We start from the raw sequence: 23,437 nt of genomic DNA, 5'->3' as shown, positions 1-23,437 counted from the left end.
AATTCTTAATAACTTCCCTCCTTACCAGAGATTTTATGTACATGTTGTTGAGGGATGGAAACTGTCTATGGAGGGCCACATTGTTTCCGACTATTGCCATTTCTCAGAAAAGTTAAATCATTTATGATCTGATTTTGATAAAATAGAGTCCTGACCTCTAAAAATACATTATTTTAACTCTTATTTTTAATGTTGGGTAGCAAATGTATTTTTTAATATTAGAGACCCAATTTTAAGTGAAGCAGTAGGAGAAATCAAAAGTAAGTAAATAATATTTTTTCTTCTAGATCACTAATTTGCATGTGGACCTTGGACCTAAAACCCTGAAGCGACTGGAACAGGGAATGACCAAGCCCGCTTGAAGCCCATCCCAGCTTCCCTGCCTTGCCTGTCCATTCCCAGCTCTCAAAGTCTGCAGACGTAGCTGATTTCTTTTGTCACTTCCCTGCTTTTCTCCAGATCTTCCCTCGGCTTCTGGGGCAGACCTGAAGTCTTAGGCTCTGTGATCTCTCCTCCCATCCTCAGTCCAGTCACCTGTCGCCAGATGAACTCATCCTCCCCCTTCCCCGGGGGGTGTTGGCACACAGCAGGCCTCAGTATATTTCCTTTCTCCTGTGTTTCCAGTCCTGTGGTTCCTATGCATCCCCTGAGTGTACACTCATGCCTACAATCTCCCCCAGCCCTTCTTTCACATATTATTTCTGACTTGTTATTCCAATTTGTTAGCACCTATTAATTAATATGCTCAATAATATATTTGGAAAGCACAGAACTTATGAAGAAAAACTACAAAGTGATGTGCTGACTAGCCACCTACAGGGAACTGGGCGGTCTTGCTGATCAGTTTCCATTCTACCTTCTAAATCTCTCTCTCTCTCTCTCTCTCTCTCTCTCTCTCTCTCTCTCTCTCTCTCTCTCTCTCTCTCTCTCTCTCTCTCTCTCTCTCTGAATATCAAAATAATACAGGAAATAGAATTCTTTTTCTTCTTCCTCTCACGTCGTCTTACTTTGTCTCCTTGACATCTTGAAATCTGCAGGCAGAAGGATGGAACTAGAAAAGATCATCCTCTGTGAGGAAACCAAGACCCAGAAAGACACACATGGTTTGCACTCACTCATAGGTGGATATTAGCCATAGACTACAGGATAGCCAGGCTACAATCCACAGGCCCAAAGAAGCCAAGGAGGGCCCAAGGAAGGATGCTTGAACCTCATTCAGAAGAGGAAATAAAATAGACATCTAAAGTAAATCAAAGGAGGGAACTGAATGGGAGAGGGATAGTGAGGGTAATGGGGGTGGGGAACAGGTGTCGGGAGAGCGGAGTTGGGGAGAGGACTGGCAGAGAGAGCAGAAATCAGTTGGGGCAGGCATCTCTGGGACAGGGCAGGCCCCTAGCTGCCCACAGGAATGACCCTAGCGGAGACTCCTAGCAGCGGGAGGTTAAGAAGCCTGAAGTTGCCACCTCCTGTAGCCAGGTGGGACTTCCAGTGGAGGGAGGGGGGACACCAACCCACTCTTAAAACCTTCGACTCAAAATTTGTCTTGTCTACAAGAAGTGTAGGGCTAAAGATGGAGCAGAGATTGAGGGAATGGCAAACCAATGATTAGCCCAACTTAAGACCCATCCCACGGGCAAGAGCCAACCTCTGTCACTATTAATGATACTCTGCTATGCTCGCAAACAGGAGCCCAGCATAACTGTCTTCTGAGAGGATTCATCTAGCAGCTGATGGAAACAGATGCAGAGACCCACAGCCAGACAATAGATCAAGCTCACTCAGGAAGTCTGTGGACGAGTAGAAAGAAGGGTAGAGGGAGCTTGAGGGGCCAAGGACACCACAAAATGCCCTACAGAGTAAATTAACTTGGGCCCATGGTGGCTCACAGAGACTAAAATACCAGCCAAAGGGCATGCACGGGCTGGACCTACGCCTTCTACACATATGTAGCAGATGAGCAGCTTGTTCTTCATGTGGATCCCCTAATAAATGGAGCAGAGCCCTTCTCTGACTCTGTTGCCTGCCTTTGGATCCCTTTCCCCTAGCTGGGATGCCTTGTCAGGCCTCAGTGGGAGAGGATGTGCTTGGTCCTGCTCTGACTTGAGTTGCCAGGCTGGGCTGGTACCCCTTGGAGGCCTCCCCTTCTCTGAAAAGGAGAGAGGGAAGTGGGGGAGGGGTGTGGGGGTGGGACTGGGAGGAGAGGAGGGAGGGGGCTGAATCAGGCTCTAAAGTGAATAAATAAATATTATAGGAGGAAGGGAAGAAGGGAAGCAATTTAAGGACTACGTGTTAACACTTGTACACTTAGTGGGACACTTGATCCTGTGCTGAGAAAGACACACGCTGGTTGGGGTTGACCTTAATGCTTCATTCCTTTGTTAGACTTGGGACATCATGGGCTAGTCATTTTGTATCCTCAAGGGTTTTTCCATGTGGTCCTGGCTGTCCTAGACTGGCTTTCTAGACCAGGCTGGCCTTGAACTCACACCGATCCGCCTGCCTCTGCCTCCCAACTGCTGGAATTAAAGGCATGCACCACCGCCCAGCCCCAATGTTCATTTTAACCCATGAGAATTAAATGAAATACAATAGTCATAACTGCTATTTTTCCTTTTTCCAAAAAAGTTTCAACGTTGTTCTTGACCACGTGGAGTTACCTGCACGGCTTCCTGGTTTGTCTCTTCTCACAGGGACCAGAATTTTTGCTTCAGGGTCTTTAATGGCCCAGAGAGAGATGATGGGAATACAGATTTTGTGCAACTAATTCTACATACTTCACTTCCTATTTAGATTGATGCCTATTGCCTTTCTTCTCTTTTAGAAGAACTTGTGGAAATATTGAATAATAGAAAAACAGAAAAAGAAAGAGAAAATGTCCAGTTTTGTCCCCCTTCCCACACTCTCTGGCAAACAACTTAATATTTTTGGTATATTTCTTTCTGATCTTTGTCCTTAAATATTTCTAGGATACATTAAAATTAAGATTCTATATGCTTGCTATTAAAAATGTCTATAATATTTAACATTTTATTGACTATTTTGTATGTATGCAATTTACTCTATATTATTTGTTCTGAGAGATTTCCTCTCACACACTGTATATTTCTGTGTCCTCTTGCCTTTGGCTATTGCAACCTTTCCTTTCTCTCTGATGCTCCATCTGTGTTTTTCATTGCTCTGCATTGATTGTTCTGCCTTCCTCTGCATGAACACCGTGTTGGAAATCTTCACATAAGGCTTTTTCTCTGTGATTAGAATAGCATCCCTCAGAAAGGAGGGTGAGAGGTTACTTCACTTTCTCTAAATATCGTATCAGCATACGCTTAATTTGTAAAGAGACAAAATACAAATTCACCAAAGAAACACAGAAGAATTTCAAATGTCAAATTACAAAGGCAAGATATACAACTTAGAAACTGCTTCTCGGTGGGGTTTGACTTTCACGCGAACTCTGGTGCCCCATTTCTGACCACGTCCCATTAATGGGGAGGCCTGGTGGCACTCAGAGGAAGGATAGCAGGCTACCAAGAAGAGACTTGAAACCCTGTGAGCATATACAGGGGGAGGAAGTCCCCCTCAGTCACAGACATAGGGGAGGGGAGTAGGGGGAAAGCGAGAGGGAGGGAGGAATGGGAGGATACAAGGGATGGGCTAACAATTTAGATGTAATATGAATAAATTAATAAAATATTTTTAAAAAGAAACTGCTTTTTGGGCAATTTCTGGACGGACTGAAGTCAGGAGTAGGTGTGCATGGCTGTTTGGGGGGGTCCTTGGAGGGAAATGTACAATCACGCTGGTGGGCTCCTTGCGCTCAGTCCCATGTCTCTCCAACATGCTTATGTACAAAGGCCCAAGCCTCCCAGAGCTCTGCTGGAAATGCCCCAATTGGAGTAAGGACAAATGTGGCCAGAGAAACTCCTCCTGACTGACTGGGCTCTCACAATGAGGCAGGTCCATTCTCAGCCTCAACTGTGTTACAAGGAAATTAAATCAAATTTGGTAGATTCTATGTTTCAAAGGTAAAATAATTAGCACTTACAAGGTCTGCTTGGGTAGACTGCCGAGGGACAGTCACCTCGGGACAGGAGATCTGAGAGGGACTGAAAAGGAAGGAAGGCTCGTTAACACTCAAAGTCAGCAGTGAACACTCCCAGCATCAAAATCATAAGGGTGATGTCTTAGCTTCTCATTTTCCCAAACCACTTCTCCACTGCCAGTAATTGTGAGATTATTACATACAAATTCTTGTTAGAAAAATGCCTGTAAGTGTTCTGAATGACCCGAAAGAGATTAAAACAAAAACAAAACCAAAAAACCCTACATCTTATAAAAACAAGACATAACTGAAGATATCTTAGTCATACTCTGAATTTTCTATAATGTAACAACCAAATAGTAGTATTTAATATAACGAAGCTTTAGGGATATCTTGAGTATGTTAAACATTTTTATTGCAGTGTGTGTATTTGTGTGCCTGTGTGTGTGCGTGCATGTGTGTTTGTGTGTGTGTGAATGTGTACATACATGTGAGTGTGTGCATGCGTGTGTGTGAGAGTGCGTGTGCATGTGCGCGCGTGCACGCACATACGTTTGTGTGTGTGAGTGTGTCCATGCATGAGTGTGTGTGTGTGTGTGTGTGTGAGAGTGCGTGTGCATGTGCGCGCGTGCACATGCGCATGTGCACACACATATGTTTGTGTGTGTGAGTGTGTCCATGCATGAGTGTGTGTGTGTGTGTGTGAGAGTGCGTGTGCATGTGCACGTGTGCACGCACATATGTTTGTGTGTGAGAGTGTGTCCATGCATGAGTGTGTGTGTGTGTGTGTGTGTGTGTCTGTGTGTATGATGTACCATGCATGTTAAGCCACCATGTGGAGGTCCCAAGCTGCCAGATTCAGCCTTTTATTTCTGTTGTGTTGGTGTCAGTGTCAGGGATCACACCCAAGTCAGGTGGCAGGCACCTTCATCGGCTATGCCATGAGCAGTGTGGTTTTGTAATGATGATTTTCCCTGACATGACACTGTGGCTCCTGCCAGCAGTGAGCCTGTCTAGATACAGGGCAATCTCGTGGTGTCAGGCATTCGCTGGAGCCAATTACGCGGACTTAACAGTCTTTTCTGCCCCACAAGTGTGCACACTGATACACCAAGACGTGAGCAGTTTGTGCTTTGAGTGTCCATGTGAACTTGTGTTTCACTAGAACGGCACCACTAACATTCATTTTCTAGATCTGGACATTTTTCCACTTAAGATCGAAACAGCAGCTAAGTTCCTCACAGGCCAGAGCTCGAGCACGCACCTTCGCAGGCCTGGCCGTGGCCTTGCAGAACTGGCGGTAGTATTCCCAGTGGTGTTTGTCTTTTTTGTTCAAAAACTGCATTTCAAGGTAGGTTTGGAATTTCTCTGGGCACCTGGAGACGCAGATCTGTGGAGCAGAGAAGCTCAGTGATTGGCGGGACAAGAACGAACTGAGGTTAGACATCAGCGCGGTGGGGCGGCTTCTGAATTCCCCGCCAGTGTGGAGTAAGCATCATTTTCCATCTAAGTGACTTAAATCACGGCTCTAGTTTTATTGTATAAAATTAAGTTGACTATATAATTCTACCAATGTGTGCTTCTTGCTTTCTCAGTCTTGTCCTAAAACAAGATATTGGACAGTATCGGTATTTAGGCTTGGGTTTTTTAATCAGCATATTCTCCATTAGAGACATTTTAACATTTTCACACCCGGTGTTATTGTGGCCCTCCTTTCCCATCATCCACCCAGTTGCTCCCGTTCCTTTCTTGCAACCCCCATATTTTTTTCTTTCATCCCATGTCCTCCTCCCCTTCCCCCCCCCGGCCCCCATCCATCCCTCCTCACACACTTACTACCAAGCGCTCTAGAAAAGCATAATATTATGTGAGGTGACCCAGACTCAGAACCCAAAGCAGTGGTTCTTGCTCATATGCAGATTCTAGCCTGTAATATGTTTGTGTGTGTGTTTGTGTATGTGTTCATGCGTGTGTGGGGGGGGGGTTATGTTTAAAAACTCTAGATGGATTTATTTTTAACTTGGTAAATGCAGATCCATGAATAGTTGTGAGAAACAGAAGTTTCCACACGCTCGTCACTTTGCATAACTATAAGGTAACGTTTCATAACCACCCACTTTACTTCGATTGTCCTGAGTTTATATCCATTCAGCCTGTGAGGGATAGTTCTTTGTGCAGGTTTGGGGACTTCTACCATAGGACAATGATGAGTCTTTTAAAACTTGATTTAAAGGTTTTCACTTTAGCTGTTGGTGGTGGTGGTGGTGTGTGCCTGTGTGTGTACACATGTGTGCGCACACTTGTGTGGGTGCATGTCAATGTGTGCAATGTGCACGCAGGTGCCCAGAGAGGCCAGAAGAGTGCAGTGGATTCCCTGGGGCTGGAGCTTTAGGAGGTTGTGAGTCACCTGACGTGGTTCTCAGGAACTGAGCCCAGGTCCTCTGCAAGAGCAGCAGGTGCTACTAACCACGGAGCATCTCTCCGTCTCTGCCGTGATTTTCCTCATAAGGCGTTTTCCTACAGCTGTCTGAATTAGCAGATCAGGTGCACAATTCAAGGTTAATTTTGCAGAGCCTGTGTATATTCTAGGTTAGAATCTTGCTTTGTTTTCTATATAAATAAAATGGCTTTGAAATCCCCTGACAATTGTTAACGTACACGGGAAATATTCATTAGTGTGTCCGTGCGTTTCCCACAATTCTGAAAACATAATTAGAGTTTGTCACCATGAGAAATGAGTCAAGTCCAGATATCTGCCACAAAGTCGTTTATCAGTACTACGCAGGTATGGGCAAGAGAGGCCTCCTGCGCAGTCACTCTACAGCGATGGACTTGGAGTACATCAGTGACACTCCAGCTTACTGTGGGCTTCCGCAGAGCCACGACAAAGTGACAGCAACCCAGTGAATAATTTCATTAAAAGACGATGGAAGCAGTGAGGTGTGGTCTGCTGTTTTTGCTTTTGATTGTGGTTTTAAAAGGAAATAAAACTGGAGGGAGGGAGGAACGGGAGGATACAAGTGAAGGCATAACAATTGAGATGTAACCTGAATAAATTAATTAAAAAATTAAAAAACAAAAGAAAAGACATAAAAGCCACATCAAACTGAGAGGGCTGCACCACCTTCTGTGCACCTCCCACCAGTCTGGCTCCTCCTGTGGAAATCCCCGACCTCACCACTCCATCTTCTCCTGTCAATCCTAATAACTATTCTTTCTCAATGCTACAATCCTTAGACGTTTTTCATGATGCTACAATGTATTTCATACCGCCTTTACTCCTCTCTCCTCTTCTTCCCACCCTGCCGAAACTCCTCCTCTTCTACTTTCATTTTTGACCCACAAAGTATAATTAAGGTTGCTTGGATGACCACAGGTGGGGAGTTATTTTGGGGTTGGGGTCACCAGCAACTTACTAGTGACTATATTGCTGATGAAGATAACTCCTCACCATGCATCCGACCATCAACTGCTAATAGTGCTCCAGGGAGGAGCCATCCTTCACGAGCCTCCCCTTGCCCACCCCCTTGTGCTGGGATCCTGATGGGCCCCACCTTGCACATGCCTGCTATGAGCTCACGGTTGTAACCACCACACTGCGTCCAGAAGACCGCATTCCACAGCAGCCTTCTCCATCCTCTTTAGGTTCTTTCTGTGCACTCTCTGCCACATCACAGTAGGTGATAGATACAGATGCGCTGCTTCGGGCTACGCAGTCAACAACAGCTTATTCTCACAGCATCAATTATAGTTTTCATATTGCTGGAATGTCTTACTCATCTGTGAACCCTGTGAGCTACAGTGTCAACCTGACACCAGGATGTGCCCACTGGTACATTAGTGGCATCGCTGTTATGTAGGTAACCAGATGCTTTCCAATTAGATTTGAGGCCTGCTCTACAGTAGAGAATTGATGATACCTGGTACTATAAGCCTGTTTAAAAGTACACGGACAGGGAATACATAGGCCCTAGCGGGAAGCTACTGCTGTTGTTTTTCTGAATGCACGTGTTGTAAAACTGTTGTCTAAATATTTATACTTTTGTATCCATAGGCTAGTTAGAACTGGTCTCAGCATTGTTCAGAGAGCAATGTGTGTGCAGAAGGTTACGACAATGCAGAGAATAACAGCAGGTCAAAGTGATGGTGATTATTCCCCCTCTCTGTCTGTCTCTCTCTGTGTCTCTGTCTCTCTGTCTCTCTCTGTCTCTGTCTCTCTCTGTGTCTCTGTCTCTGACTATCTGTCTGTCTGTCTGTCTGTCTCTCTCTCTCTCTCTCACACATACACACACACACACACACACACACACACACACACACACATACTTCTAGAGGAAGCACTGGAGGTCTCAAAGCTGAAGAGCTGCATATAGAGACACTGACAGCATCCAACATGAAGGTCAAAGTTATTATCAATAGGAATGGGGAAAGTTCACTCTGGTCGGAGCCAGGCTGAGTAAATCATGAACATTTCAGAGATACCTCCGAGACATGTTAGCTTTGACTCTTTGCTGAGTCAGTGAAAGACTGAAGTAGACACATTTTGGTGCATTTATAAAAGTGAGACCTCAAGAAGCAAGCACTTTCTTGAGCTCTATATAATGTGAGGCGCTGCTTCTGGGACGCAGACAATTCTACATGTACAAACACATCCACAGTGAATACCACACATGCAAACTGGTGCATATATAACACAGGAAAGGAAGCAATTAAATGGGGAAAAGCAGTCTGTCCAAAAGAATCACATAAAATTTCATCCCAAACACAAATGAACTATTTAAAAAAGCCATAGCAACTGCTCTTTCTTCATTCCTCCCATCAGACCAATTTGTTTACTTCAAAAGGGATGCTGATTAGAAGCAATTATAATTATATAATTAGCTAGAGAAGAAGGTCACACCAAAGCTGAGTGTCCTAATTGATCCTGGTCTGTTCTTTAAGTGCTTGCGACACATGTCTGGACCACGCTGCCAGTTGACAGCAACGTAAGGCACAGAGTACAGCTCTGATCTGTAAATACACTGCTGCGGGATGAGTAGCACTGGATACGCAAGTGCAGTTGTGTGTGTGTGTCTGTGTATATATATCTTAGATAATCAAGAAAATCATTTATGAAACCAGCAAATATAGCTGGCACAGTGGCACACTCCTGTAATCCCAGAACTAGAGGAGGCAGAGGCAGGCTGATCCCTGTGAGTTCGACACCAGCCTGGTCTATGAGTCCAGAACAGCCAAGGCTACACAGAGAAACCCTGTCACCAAAAGCAAACAGACAAACAAAAAAAATAACAAACATGTGATTTTACTACATTTGATTGCTACATAGCAAAACCTTTGTTTTATTACAGGGACTTTGGTTTGTAAGGTGTAGTGGAAAGAGTAGGAAGACTCAACCATTGATTTCCTAATTCATCCATTCTGTAGATATTTATTGATCACCTACCCTGAGGGGTGGAAGATAACATGGACACAGCAGGAAACAAAACTGATAAGAATCCTTACCCTCAAGGTGCTTGTCTTTTAACTCATGGAGAGAGACAATAAAACATTCATCACGAGACAAGAATAATTGTTACAGGAAGCCAGAAAAGAGGCCAGAGAGGGATGGATGGATGGGTTCAGTTCCAATTTTAAATGAGGCGCTTTTGGACTTCATACAGGAGGAGGACTTAACTTTGGGTTCCTAGCTCCCATGTGAAAAGTCTGCTGCAGCACAGGCCTGTGGCCCCAGTGCTTGGGGGCTGACACTGGACGGTCCCTGGGGCCCCTCTGACCAGCCAGCCTAGCTAAATCAGTGGCCTCTGGGTTCGGTGAGAGACCCTCTATCAAAAAATAAGGCTGAGCAATTGAGCGAGATAATCAAAGTGAATCTGTGGTCTCCACACTCACACACATCACACACGTGTGCGCGCACATGATCACAGAAAGATTTGCATATTGGTGGCCAAGTCATTGAGCCACCTGGAAGAAGAGTACTCTGTGCATAGAGCAAAGTGTAGACTGAGGAGCAGGAGCCTGCCTGCACCCTTCAGAGGAAGCAGGCAGGTGAGTGCAGTGCTCACAGGAGCTCTGTTTCATAACACAATGACTGGGCTTGATTTATCTAGCACTTCAGGTGCTTTGCTTATATATACTGGTTTCTGATTTCTGTTTCTATGGGTTCTCTATGTGTGTGAATGCATGTGCTCCAGTTGTGTGTTATCTGTGGGTGAGTGTGTGTGCTCCACAGTCTGTTTCCTCTCTCTCTCTCTCTCTCTCTCTCTCTCTCTCTCTCTCTCTCTCTCTCTCCCCTCCCTCTCCCTCCTCGCTCTCTGCCCTCCCCTCTCTCTCCGTCTCTCTCATCTCTCTCGCCTCTCCCCTCGTCTCCATATCGGTGATTGTGTATGAGTGTGTATTCTCCAGCATCTGTTATCTGGGTGTAAGTGTGTGTGCTCCATCATCTGTTATGTGTGAGTGTGTGCTCCAGCATCTGTTATCTGTGAGTGTGAGTGTGTGCTCCAGCATCTGTTATCTGTGAGTGTGTGTGCTCCAGCATCTGTTATCCATGTGTGTAAGTGAGTGAGCTCCATCATCTGTTATCTGTGTGTGAGTGTGTGCTCCATCATCTGTTATGTGTGAGTGTGTGCTCCAGCATCTGTTATCTGTGAGTGTGAGTGTGTGTATTCCAGCATCTGTTATCTGTGAGTGTGTGTGCTCCAGCATCTGTTATTCATGTGTGTAAGTGAGTGAGCTCCATCATCTGTTATGTGTGAGTGTGTGCTCCAGCATCTGTTATCTGTGAGTGTGAGTGTGTGTATTCCAGCATCTGTTATCTGTGAGTGTGTGTGCTCCAGCATCTGTTATCCATGTGTGTAAGTGAGTGAGCTCCATCATCTGTTATCTGTGTGTGAGTGTGTGCTCCATCTGTGAGTGTGTGTATTCCAGCATCTGTTATCTGTGAGTGTGAGTGCTCCGGTATCTGTTATCTGTGAGTGTGAGAATGTGCTCCAGCATCTGTTACCTGTGAGTGGAGTATGTGCTCCAGCATCTGTTATCCATGTGTGTGAGTGTGAGTGTTAGAAGATCTGTTATCTGTGAGTGTGAGTGTGTGTGCTCCAGCACTGGTTATGTGTTTCTTAAAGTTCTTCTTTGTCTCTTTTTTCTTTGGCTTGTTTGTTTTGTCCTATTCTGGCTTGGTTGCTTTTATTTTCTCTTATCATAATTATTACTTATTTTTATTTATAGATGTCCATGTGCATCCTAATGTGTGTGTGTGTGTGTATGTGTGTGTGTGTGTGTGTGTGTGTGAGAGAGAGAGAGAGAGAGAGAGAGAGAGAGAGAGAGAGAGAGAGAGAGAGAGAGAGAGAGAGAGAATGAATTCTGGTGGGTGGTGAAGCTGGGGGCAGTTGGGGCAGGGGAAACCATAATAAAACTATATTTTATGAAAAAATATTTTAAATTTAAAAAATAATTTAAATGTTAAAAACTTGTACAGATTTGTGTGAAATAAAGGCCAGGAAAACAAAACAAAACAAACAAAAAGTAGGCAATGACTTCTGGACTGTGGTTACTCATAAGAACAAATGGTCAGCACCGCTGAGGTTCCCTAGTGACTGTGAAACCATCCATGTCAGCCTTAGCTTTGATTGGATGAGAATGAACGTGACATCATTGTTGCGTCTCACCACATAGACACAGACTCAACACAGAACTGATTGTTTCTTTTGCCCAGGATGTCAGGGACTACGAACAGCACCGCAGGAGCAGCCAGCCTTACCTGTGTGGTGGGGCACTGCAGTCTAAGCATCATGGACGGGCTGGTGCATCTGAATAGGTTAAAGTAAAACAAAATGGTCTTGTTCCTGTTAAAAAAGAAAACATAATCTTTTCAGTGATGGTGGGGATGCATGTCAAACCACAAAAACCTTCAAAGCACTGCCTTTAAAGGTCAACTTCATTTTCTGCATACAGATGCGTGTATTCTCAAGCTGCCTTTACATTGCCTAATAATCAAAGCATTGTTTTGTAGTTATTAAAAGTTGAAATAGATTGTCCACCAGGGAGAGACTGTATGACAGGAGGCAGACAATCACATTGTCATTGGAAATGATGTTGACACATGTTTAAATGGAAGCAGAAATTACTAATATATTTATTTTAAAAAGAAAGTTACTTAATTTACTTAAATTATTATTAAAATATGATCTTACTATGGAAATAAGTTTTAAATTATATGTAAAACTAAATTATTACATATGAATTTTGAGATTATGTTCTTTCATTTAATTTTTGTATTTAAAGATTCCTTTAACATAAGCATGTGTTATGTGGTAAGTGGCAGTCATAAGCTTCCAATGGAAAAGTACCCTGTCATTTGACATTCTCTTTGATTTTCAATTATTCGTTAGGGAGCTGAAGACAGCACTAGGGCTGCCTACTTAACAGTGGTGTGGAAAGGACCCTAGATGACATGGGCCTGAGTGTGCGACCTCAGTGTACAACAGGAAAGCGTGAGCACTGGTTCTAGGTCGCATTTCCTAGCTCCCTCTCAACTCCCGAGGGTCCAAATGTCTGCCCGCATGGCTGAGAAACAGGCAACCCTTTCTCTAAGCTCCTCAGTGGTTGATTCAGAGGTTGATGGTCCCTACATGTTAAGAAGCACAGACGGGGCGGGGGGGGGGGCGCATTTAGCTCATCTGTGGAGGGCTTGTCTCCTATGCTTGAAGCTCTGGGTTTGATCCCCCAGCACCCCATAATAATTAATGCCAGCACTTGAGAGGTGAAGGTAGCTAGATCAGAAGTTCATAGCTCTCAGCCAGCCTGGGCAACATGAGACCCTGCCTCAAAAAAACAAAACAAAATTAACAACAACAACAACAAAAGCCACAGCTTTAACAACTCAAGAACAATTTTCCCCAAGAACTTATCCAATCCCCTAGTTAACTCTTGTGACTGTATAGAGAGCAGAAATGAGCAAGGGGCTCCTGAAAAGAACTTCCCCCTCCACTCCCGATAAGATCCAGACCTAAGAATTAGGAAGCGCTCCAGGACAGCTAGTCTAGCTAGTCTTTTTCCTTACTCCCACCTTCTCCTGCCCTTGAGCATGTAAGCAGAAATGGCAGGAGGAGCGGATTAGAGAGCGAGCTGTGGGCAAGATACAGGAGGGTTCAGAGGAGCTTTGCTGAGGAGAGGCGGGCTGTCTTTCCAATGTCAAATGGCTGAGAACTTCTCACAGAACCTGAAGGACAGACCAGTGTGTCACTCTGCTGCTGACGACCTCGGCTGTGGAAGACCTGCCTCTGTGCCTGTTTGAGGAGGAAGAGACGCTAGAACTTAAAGGAGTTCATGTAGCAGGAGGCAGAGGTGAGGCAGACTGGTGCAGTAGGCATCTTCCTGGCTGTACGTTGCCTGTTAGTAGAAACCATGGTGGTGGCGCCTCACCAGGACAGACCTGCAGGCGTGTGGAGGGGAGCAAAGCGAAGCTGACATTCTACTTCAAACAACTAGTCAAGGACCCTCCCATCCCTCATAAGAGAGGTGGTGTTTGCATGCATGGGTGTATGCTAGTGTAATGAGGTGTGTATGCACACATATGCACACGCATGTGCAGGCCAGAGATTGACTCTGGGTTTTTTTTTTTTCCTTTGATTTCTCTCCACCTTATTTTTATGTCTTGGAGAAGAACTTTCAACCACTACTTTACTAAAGCAGCCTAGTACCTAACTGCATTCTAAACATATGTCATCACACTTTGAACAACTAAGCAAGGGCTCGCTGTCTCTCCAAAGAGATGCCCTTCCTACTAGATGGCACTAGGCTCTGAGCTCGGGTCCTCATGGCTGGGTACAAAGTGCTCTCAGCCTCTATGCCATCTCTTTGGTTCCTCTATTTTCTGAGACAAGGTCTCTCACTGAACCTAGGCCTCATTGGTTTGGCTACTTAGACAACTATTAAAATGGGTGACTGATGAGCTCCAGGAATCTGCCCACCTCTGCCCTGTCAGTCTGGGGACTACAGATGCCCACAGTAGCCATACTTCTATATAGGCACTGGGAATTCAAATCAGGTATTCATGTTTATGTGACGAGCCTCCTGACGGAGCCTCACAGGGTGTCGTTACTGTCACTGTGAAGAAGTAATCAACCCATCACCAGTGCCAATCCTGAGGACGCATCGTCTAAACGCCACTGTGCTCTCACAGCAACTTGTAACCCTGGTGCTGTGGGAAGTACAGCTATGACCATTCTGGGGGCTCTGGCTACCAGCCGACTGAAAAGAGACCCTGACTCAAATGAACAAGGCAGAGAGTGACAGAAGAGGATGTCCCAAATCCTAATCTGGCCCCTGAGGGCACACACGAGTGTGCACAACTACACATGCACACACGTATGCATGGATATACAAACACCACAGCCATGCATAATAAACCATTTTTTGTTTCTCTTCTAATTTTGAGATTATAATATAGTCATACAATTTTCCCTTCCTTGGTCTCCCTCCAACCCCAGACATATCCCTCCTTGCTCTCTTTCAAATTCATGTCTTCTTTCATTAATTGCTATCACATGTATGTTTGTATTGCACACACACACACACACACACACACACACACACATATATATACATATATATATATATATACTTGGTCTGTATAATGCGACTCAACCTGCTCAGTCTGTATAATGCAACTCATACATATGTTTTCATGGCTGATCATTTGTGATTGGATCTTCAGTTGGCCTGCTTTTCCCTGAAGAAAACTATTTCTCCCTGTCAGCATTCCTTTGTTGCCTGTAGCTCTTTGTCTAGGTTGAGATCTCCTGGGCTTGCTTTCCCTCATGCACTATGGCGTGTCTACTGGTGTCATCCCTGTTCACCTCATGTTTAGGCAGCCATGTTGGTGAGGTTGTGTTGGTGTAGCTTCTGACATTTCTGGAGACACAATATCGCAGCAAACTTCCAATCCTCTGGCTCTTACCATCTTTCTGCCCCTTCCTGCTTCCTTAATGGTCCCTGAATATTAGGTGTGGGTATGTTTTGTAGACATGTCCATTGAAACTAGGCTCCACAAGTCTGCGTTTTGATTGGTTGTTGTTTCTGGGAGGGTCTCCATCTGCTGCAAAGAGAGGTCTCCTTGGTGAGGGGTGAGGACCACACCTACCTGTGGGCGTAAGGGCAGGTGTTTATACTGCCGATAGGGATTGAGCTGTCTTTGTAAAGTAGTGCTTGAAGGTTCTTCTCCAAGATCCATAAAAAATAATGTAGAGATCAACCAAAGAAGAACCCAACATCGACCTCAGGCTTCCACATGCATGTCCACATGTGTACATGCATATATACATTACACATGAACACATCTAGGCACATGTGTACGTGCATACACACATGACACATGCACACATCTAGACAAACACATACATACACCCACAAGATTCACTGAGAGCTGAGGGGAAAAAAGACCTATGTTGTAATTCATAGGTTATTCAGCCATAAAGAAAAATATTATGAAACTTGCAAGAAACGGATTGATTTGGGAAGTATTATAATAAGTGAGCCTGCATCAGAAGGTCACTCATTTTTTTTTTGAGCCTTTCTCTTTTTTTTTTTATTAATTTATTCTTATTACATCTCAATGTTTATCCCATCCCTTGTATCCTCCCATTCCTTCCCCCCCCCCATTTTCCCATTATTCCCCTCCCCTATGACTGTTCCTGAGGGGGATTATGTCCCCCTATATATTCTCATAGGGTATCAAGTCTCTTCTTGGCTACTTGCTGTCCTTCCTCTGAGTGCCACCAGGTCTCCCCCTCCAGGGGACATGGTCAAATGTGAGGCACCAGAGTACGTGAGAAAGTCGTATCACACTCTCCACTCAACTGTGGAGAATATTCTGACCATTGGCTAGATCTGGGAAGGGGTTTAAAGTTTACCTCCTGTATTGTCCTTGGCTGGTGCCTTAGTTTGAGCCGGACCCCTGGGCCCAAATCTGCCTATCATATTGTTCTACTTGTAGATTTCTAGGACCCTCTGGATCCTTTTATTTTGCTGTTCTCCCATGCGTCTCTCATTTAGAGTCCCAATAGGATGCCTTCCCCTCTGTCCCAGTTTCCTGGTAAGTGAAGGCTTTCGTGGGACATGCCCCTTGGGCTAGTATGCAGATATAAGTGAGTATATACCATTTGAGTCTTTCTGCTTCTGGGTTAACTCACTCATTATGATCATTTCTAGCTCAATCCATTTATCCACAAATTTCGGGAATTCCTTGTTTTTAATAGCTGAGTAGTATTCCATAGTGTATATGTACCACAGTTTCTTTATCCACTCTTCTACTGAGGGACACTTAGGCTGTTTCCATGTTCTGGCTATTATGAATAAGGCTGCTATGAACATGGTTGAGCAAATTTTCTTGTTGTGTGCTGGAGCATCTTCTGGGTATATTCCAAGGAGTGGAATAGCTGGGTCTTGAGGAAGCCCTATTCCCATTTTTCTGAGATAGCACCAGATAGATTTCCAAAGTGGCTGTACTAGTTTGCATTCCCACCAGCAATGAAGGAGTGTTCCTCTCTCCCCACATCCTCGCCAGCATGTGGTGTCGCTTGAATTTTTGATCTTAGCCATTCTGATGGGTGTAAGATGGAATCTCAGAGTTGTTTTGATTTGCATTTCCCTGATGACTAAGGAGGTTGAGCATTTCTTTAAGTGTTTCTCAGCCATTTGATACTCCTCTGTTGAGAATTCTCTGTTTAGTTCCAAGCCCCATTTCTCAATTGGGTTATTCGGTTTGGTGGTGTTTAATTTCTTGAGTTCTTTATATATTTTGGATATTAGACCTTTGTCAGATGTAGGGTTGGTGAAGATTTTTTCCCAGTCTGTAGGCTGTCGCTTTGTTCTCTTGACAGTGTCTCCTGCCTTACAGAAGCTTCTCAGCCTCATGAGGTCCCATTTATTAATGGTTGACATTAAGGCCTGGGCCATTGGTGTTCTGTTCAGGAAGTTGTCTCCTGTGCCAATATGTTCCAGGCTCTTTCCCACTTTTTCTTCTAAGTGGCTTAGTGTCTCTGGTTTTATGTTGAGGTCTTTAATCCACTTGGATTTGAGTTTTGTGCAAGGTGACAAATATGGGTCCAGTTTCATTTTTTTACACATAGACCTCCAGTTAGACCAGCACCATTTGTTGAAGATGCTATCCTTTTTCCATTGAATGGATTTGGCTTCTTTGTCAAAAATCAAGTGACCATATGTGTGTGGATTCATATCTGGGTCTTCGATTCGATTCCACTGATCAACCAGCCTGTTGCTGTGCCAGTACCATGCTGTTTTAAGTACTATTGCTTTATAGTACAGGGGTCACTCATTTTGTATGTTCAGATCCAGCTCTTTGTGTGTGTGTGTGTGTGTGTGTGTGTGTGTGTGTGTGTGTGTGAGTGTGTGTGTGTGTGTGTGAGAGAGAGAAAGAGAGACAGAGACAGAGACAGACAGAGACAGAGACAGAGACAGACAGAGACAGAGACAGAGACAGAGAGAGCGCAACAAGACACAGCAGCAAAAAGAAGACTATGTCGTGCGGGTGAGAGTGGAAGTGTGCATCGGGGTCAGGGGGGAGGGGAGAAGAGGCAGAAGGAAAATCAACAAAAACAAATTCTGTTTGAAAAAAAATGCTACAACAAAACGTGTGACTCTCGATGGTTATTTTTAAGAATTAAATTTTAAAAAGAAGAAAAAAGACTTGTTCTGAATCGTGAGGCTTTAGAGTATCAGAAGTGTGCTATTTCAAACACTTTCCACAGGAAAAGGTCACCACCCAGCACGGTCACCACTTTGGCCTTAGACACTCGGGCCGCAGGACGCGGTGTCCTCAGACTCCTGGGGAAAATCACCTTTCAAGCTACTACTCTATGCCGTTGTGCCATAAATCAAACACGGAGAAAGGAAAACCATGGGAGAAAACCCATTTCCAGCGCCTCCACAGGCTCTCCCCCTGTGCTCTCTGATCTCAGGAAGGCCAATCAAGAACAACCTTCACCAAAACAAAGAGCTAACAAGAGGGGAGCCACCTGAGCATAGGGGTGCAGAAGGCACACTAAGAGAACGGCTGCTGTTTAGCCGAAGCTGAAGTTTAACTGGGCATTCTGCACTTTGCTTGCTAAATCTGGCAAATTCTGAGATGTGATCAAAGCTTGTGAGAGGCCTACAGTCACCCACAGTGTCCCTGAGTGGACCAAAAGCGTGGCCACTCTTTAGAGAAGGGGGGCACATGGAAGAGTGGGCTGGTCCTGGTGGAGGCCATCGGCACTAGCTCCTGTCTTGCGACAGTGACGAAACACTTGAGAAGAGCAGTGTGGGGAGGAAGAGGTGGGAAGGAAGGGGCACAGTTTACTATGGCGGGGAGTCACCGCAAGATCATGAGACAAGCGACCGCGTCGCACAGTGAGGAAATGGGGAGCTGTGGATGTCGGGGTTCCACCTGCTTCCTCGTTTTGATGGACTCCAGGCCCCATGCTCAGGAATGGTGCCTTACACACTCCTGCTCAAATTAATGTAACTCGCCAGAAGATTGGTTTCCATTGTGACTCTGAGTCATGTCAAGCTGGCAAACAGGATTAACCATTACAGTGCTCAAGATAAAATTACTAGCCAAATAGAATTCTACGTGTGGTCTCTCCCTCTCCCTCTCCTCCCCACACCCCTCTCTTTCTCTTCCCTCTCCACTCTCTCTCCCCCACCTCTATATGTGTGTGTGTGTTTAGCTCTATGTTGAGACAAACTAAAATGTGGGCTGATCCTATAGTATTATTAAAGTGCAAATTTTGATTTAATGTCAGAAGCATGGTAGAAATAAAAGGACAGTGGCCTGGCAGTGAATAAAGACTGCGCTTCCAGCTTTTATCATCAAACACAGCAGAGGAGTCTGGGCTCTGCTGAAGTCACAGAACTAATATACATGGTGACAAGGTGGACCATATAAGTAAAAGTAAATATAAAAACAGAAAAAAAAAAAAAGGCGGGGGAAGAGAAGGTGTGGGAGGTAATATTCTTTTGCATAAAGAGGGTCCAGCCGGTCAAGTCAAGACAGGAAGTAGAGAACTTTATTAACAAGTCACTACAAGGGGCGAGGACGACTCTGAGCCCAGACATGGGTGGTGTGGATAAAAAGAGGAATAAAATTGGTTTTCCAGGGCAGGTTATCAATGGATAGCTCTATGGGTAACGTAGTATGAACTAATAGACTAGAGATAGCATCAAAAGATACCTTAAAAAACCTGGAAGAACCAACTTGAGGTCAGAAAGAGTGTCTCTATGGAACGCAGTTATGGGCAAAGAGTCAGGGTTGGGGGCATTCCTTTCATTATGGGCTCTTCATTACCGTTTAATGTGCTTCAAATGTATATAGTATTTTAATGAAAAATTTAAAAATTAAACCTAATAGGGGTTGGTCATGTATCCAGGCATATTTGGGGGGTAAAGCTGTCGTTTTGTGAACAGTTCTGAGGTGACCTAAAGGCTTTTTTCCTTCTTTCTCATGTTCAGGGATGTGCATGGAAATCCTTCCCAGGAGTCTTTGTAAGCCGAAGTTCTTGTAGTAGCCAGAAGGTGGTGCCACAATCAACCAAATTCCCACTTTTTAGAGGCAATATGTACAGCATGCTTTGAAGCCAAAGGTCATGAGCAAGTTCCCCTGTCCTGAAAGAAAGGCAGAGAAATTCACACGTGGCCGCAAAGCATCTGTTGCCCTCTGAAGCCTGAGTTTCATCTGCTTTGGTATCTCAGGAAACCAGCAGTGTTTCCTCCGCAGTCCTGGTTGGGCACAGCTAAAACTTAAAAGGCAGGATTCGTCACCATGCCAGGTACGACCGCTGGTGTACCCTGAAACAGGAATCTCTTTTACAGGAGAATCCGAGGACACCCACAAGGCCATCTTGACAGGAATACAGTCACTTCAGTGGTTATACTGACCAGAGTGTGGCCCTGCCTTGGATTCGCCTAAACCATCTACTCATCCTGAGATGCTCACCCTGCATCCCGGCACAGAAGCATGCCTATTTCTTTAGTGCCTTACTTTACTGAATACGTTTTTTCTCAGCTAGGCCTAGATTTAACATTACATGAGAGTCCATTTCATTGCATCTGGTGTGCGTGTGTGTGTGTGTGTGTGTGTGTGTGTGTGTGTGTGTGTGTGTACATAGAGGCCAAAGGTTATTAACACAGATGTCATTTCTCAGGAGTCACCTGTTTCTTTTTTATTTAAAAACAAGATTCCTATCTGGTCCGGAGTTTACCAAGTAAGCTGGATGGTAAGGTCAGGTGGTCTGCCTGCTCCTGGCTCCCCAACACTGAGATCACAAGTGTGGGCCCCCAGACCCAGCCTGTTAAACATGTGCTGAATGGACTGAGCTCAGATCCACATGCCCACATAGCAGGCACTTTACTAATTATGTCACCCCCCTTGGCCCCTTCTATGGGAGGCTGAGGACAACTCACAGGAGTCAGTCAGTCCTCTCCATCCACCATGTGGGCTCGAAGAATTGAACCCAGGAGGCCAAGTATGGCAGCCTTTATACACTAAGCCATCTCTCTGGCCCAACTTGACTTCCTGATTTGCTACCATATCAGGCACTTTTCCATGTCAAAAACACACCTGTAAACAGTAACTCGAAGCATTAATGGTATTTAACTATAGAGTCATAACATGGCCCACTTACTCAATCTCTCTGACAGACAAGTAGGCTGCTTGCATACCATTCGGCTTGGGACTGGCTACAGTTGCTCGGTTAGTATCATTGTTACTGTTTGGCTCTGACAGGAGGCAGTCTGAATCCCTCTGAGAGTGCTTCTCAGGCCATCCTTAAAGGCTAGGTCCCAGTGGGGAACACTAGGGAAGTGTTTGAACCTTTCAGAGGTGGGTCCTACTGGGGTGGGGAGCTGCTGACGGGGATGGGGCCAGCTCTCCTTAATGCTAGTGATGGGCGGGGCCAGCTCTGCAAAGCCCTCAAACCTCAATATGGTTCCAGACAGTAGCCCAGACCATGGATGTCCACATGGGTTTTGGTGGTGACAGGCCTCCTGCTGCTGCAGGGCCATGGACCCAAACATTGCCTTTGGTGGAGGCACAAGCCAGGACCTCACCGTGGCCTTAGGTGGCATCACCACCTACTCACATCAGGCTGTTCTTCATTACCCTCAAGTCTCCAGTTCCACCTCTCCTCACTGTGCACACACCTTCTGTTTCTCTTTCTCTTCCAACTCTTCACCATGTACTTGCTCATCTTAGTGGCACCTGGGCCTCAGGGTGTCTGGGGTCACCTCAGGAGTGCTATGCCCTACCCATGGTACCCGGCAGAGGTTGTCTTAGGTGTGGTCTGCCTGTGCAAAAATAATTTTTAAATTTGAGCTTCCACTTTCACCTGTGATAACAGGTTTCCTATCGCCACTGGACATTGCAGTACGTTGTTCCCTCTTGTGACTTTTTTCTCATTTTTTTTAGCAGATATCAACTTTTTTTAAAAAAATTGACACATTGTGCACATGTGTGTGCAATCATGTCCATGAGAGTCAGAGAACCCTACCTTTACATGGGGTTCTGGGGTCAGACCCGGGACACCAGGATTGCACAGTGAGCATCCTGACCTGCTGACCCACCTTGAAAGCCCCTGGATAATCACCATTTCACTCACAACTCTTGTGCTCATATCATAAAGCCACTGGCATTGTTCTATTTGTCATTAATAATCGTGTTTCTTTGTTTTTCTTGGATTGCTGTTTATCTTTACTTTTGTCTACACTGATTTTGGTGGTTTGGTTGGTTGGTTGGGTTTTTTGTTTTGTTTTGTTTTGTTTTGTTTTTTTGAGACAGGGTTTCTCTATGTGGTCCTGGAACTCAGAGCTCAATCTGTAGACCATGGTCCTGGAATTCAATCTGTACACCAGGCTGACCTAGAACTCATGGAGATCGGCCTGCCTCTGCCTCTCAAGTGTTGGGATTACAGGGGTGAGCCAACACAGTTGGACTTTTGGGTGGATTACTTTCAGTGACAGAATTCTTCAAAGTTTCTCTTATGTTTTTGGTTTTGCTATTATGTTGAGAAGATGCTGTTTAGGCCACAATTTTATAAAAGCACTCACTCTTGCCTTGTGTTACTTTCTGATTTTATCTTATACACAAAGACTCCACTGCCCCAGTGCTTTCTAGGTAGGAACTGTGGTAGAGATATGTGGTTTACTTTCAAGAATAACGTTCCATTTAACTCAATATCATTTGCATAATAATGCATTTTCCTGCTACTGACTTAAAACTCTGTAGTGACACAGGACTATAACCTCAGAGGCCAAGGGAGGAAGGCTGCAAGTGAGTCCAAGGCCACCACAGGCATCTTAGACTTGGCTCCAAAATTAAAAATTTTTGAAGAATACATAAGTAGAGGAATGGGATCCAGACACATGACTCACGTGGAACACTCATGTCTCTGTGCATGACTCTAGATTCTATCACCAATCCCCCCAAAAAATGTTTACAATTGGGTTCATTTCTGCCCTTTTTATGACCGTTCCACACTGTATAATAACATCACTGTTCTGACGGATTTACTCTAATATTTTTCTTAGACATATTTATTCAAGGACACTTACACATATTTAATTTTTAAGATTTATGTATTTATCTTATATGTATGAGTGTTTTGCTTGCACGTGTACATGGGCACTGTGTGCATTGCCTGTTGCCCATGAAGACCAGAAGAGGGCATCCAATCCCCTAGAACTGGAGACCAATCCTGGGACCTCTCTACAACAATAAGCCACTCTTAACTGCTGAAGTGTCTTTCTAGCCCCTTAAATTAAAAAAAACAAAAACAAAAAACAAAAAAAAAAAAACAACCAAACTTTCATTATAATATATATATCTTGCCTGCATATATAGTTGCACATCACATGCATGAAGCACCTGTGGAAGTCAGAGGAGGGTGTTGGATCCCCTGAAACTGGAGTTAAGATGTGCCTCCATACGGGAGCTGGGAATTGAACCTGAGTCCTCTGAAAGGGAAGGCAGTGTTCTTAAATGCTGTGCTACTTCTCCAGTCCCCTACCTCAAATTTTTAATATTAAACAAAGCTTGATTTTTCTATAACTATTTTTACTTACTATTAAGTCTATAGTCATAATTTAAAATAATTTTTTACTAGAATTTTAAACTGGTACACGTTTATCATGAGAATTAAGACGTCGACTCCAGGGGATCTGCTTAATTGAGGTTATTATTGCTGCAATGAAACGCTATGACCAAAGCGACCCGAGGAGGGACGGGTTTACTCGGCTTACTAACCCAAACCACAGCTCATCATCCAAGGACGTCAGGACAGGAACTCAAGCAGGATCCTGGAGGCAGGAGCTGATGCAGAGGCCACAGAGGGCGCTGCTCACTGGCTT

At 44.7% G+C, this 23,437-nt stretch overlaps 1 protein-coding gene across 1 annotated transcript in view; it reads right to left on the bottom strand.

Moving 5' to 3' along the window:
• Positions 1-23,437, bottom strand: part of Slc44a5 (solute carrier family 44 member 5) — a 68,765-nt gene that overhangs the window by 30,389 nt on the left and 14,939 nt on the right. The window contains exons 3-5 of the mRNA XM_051165877.1: positions 11,796-11,880; positions 5,304-5,429; positions 4,043-4,103 (exon numbers count right to left, since the gene is read on the bottom strand). Coding sequence (XP_051021834.1) covers positions 4,043-4,103; positions 5,304-5,429; positions 11,796-11,880 — 272 coding nt within the window. The remainder of the gene's footprint in view (positions 1-4,042; positions 4,104-5,303; positions 5,430-11,795; positions 11,881-23,437) is intronic.

This window comes from Acomys russatus, chromosome 23, assembly GCF_903995435.1.
Source record: "Acomys russatus chromosome 23, mAcoRus1.1, whole genome shotgun sequence".
NCBI lineage: Eukaryota > Metazoa > Chordata > Mammalia > Rodentia > Muridae > Acomys > Acomys russatus.
This window is presented reverse-complemented; position numbering and strand designations above follow the sequence as displayed.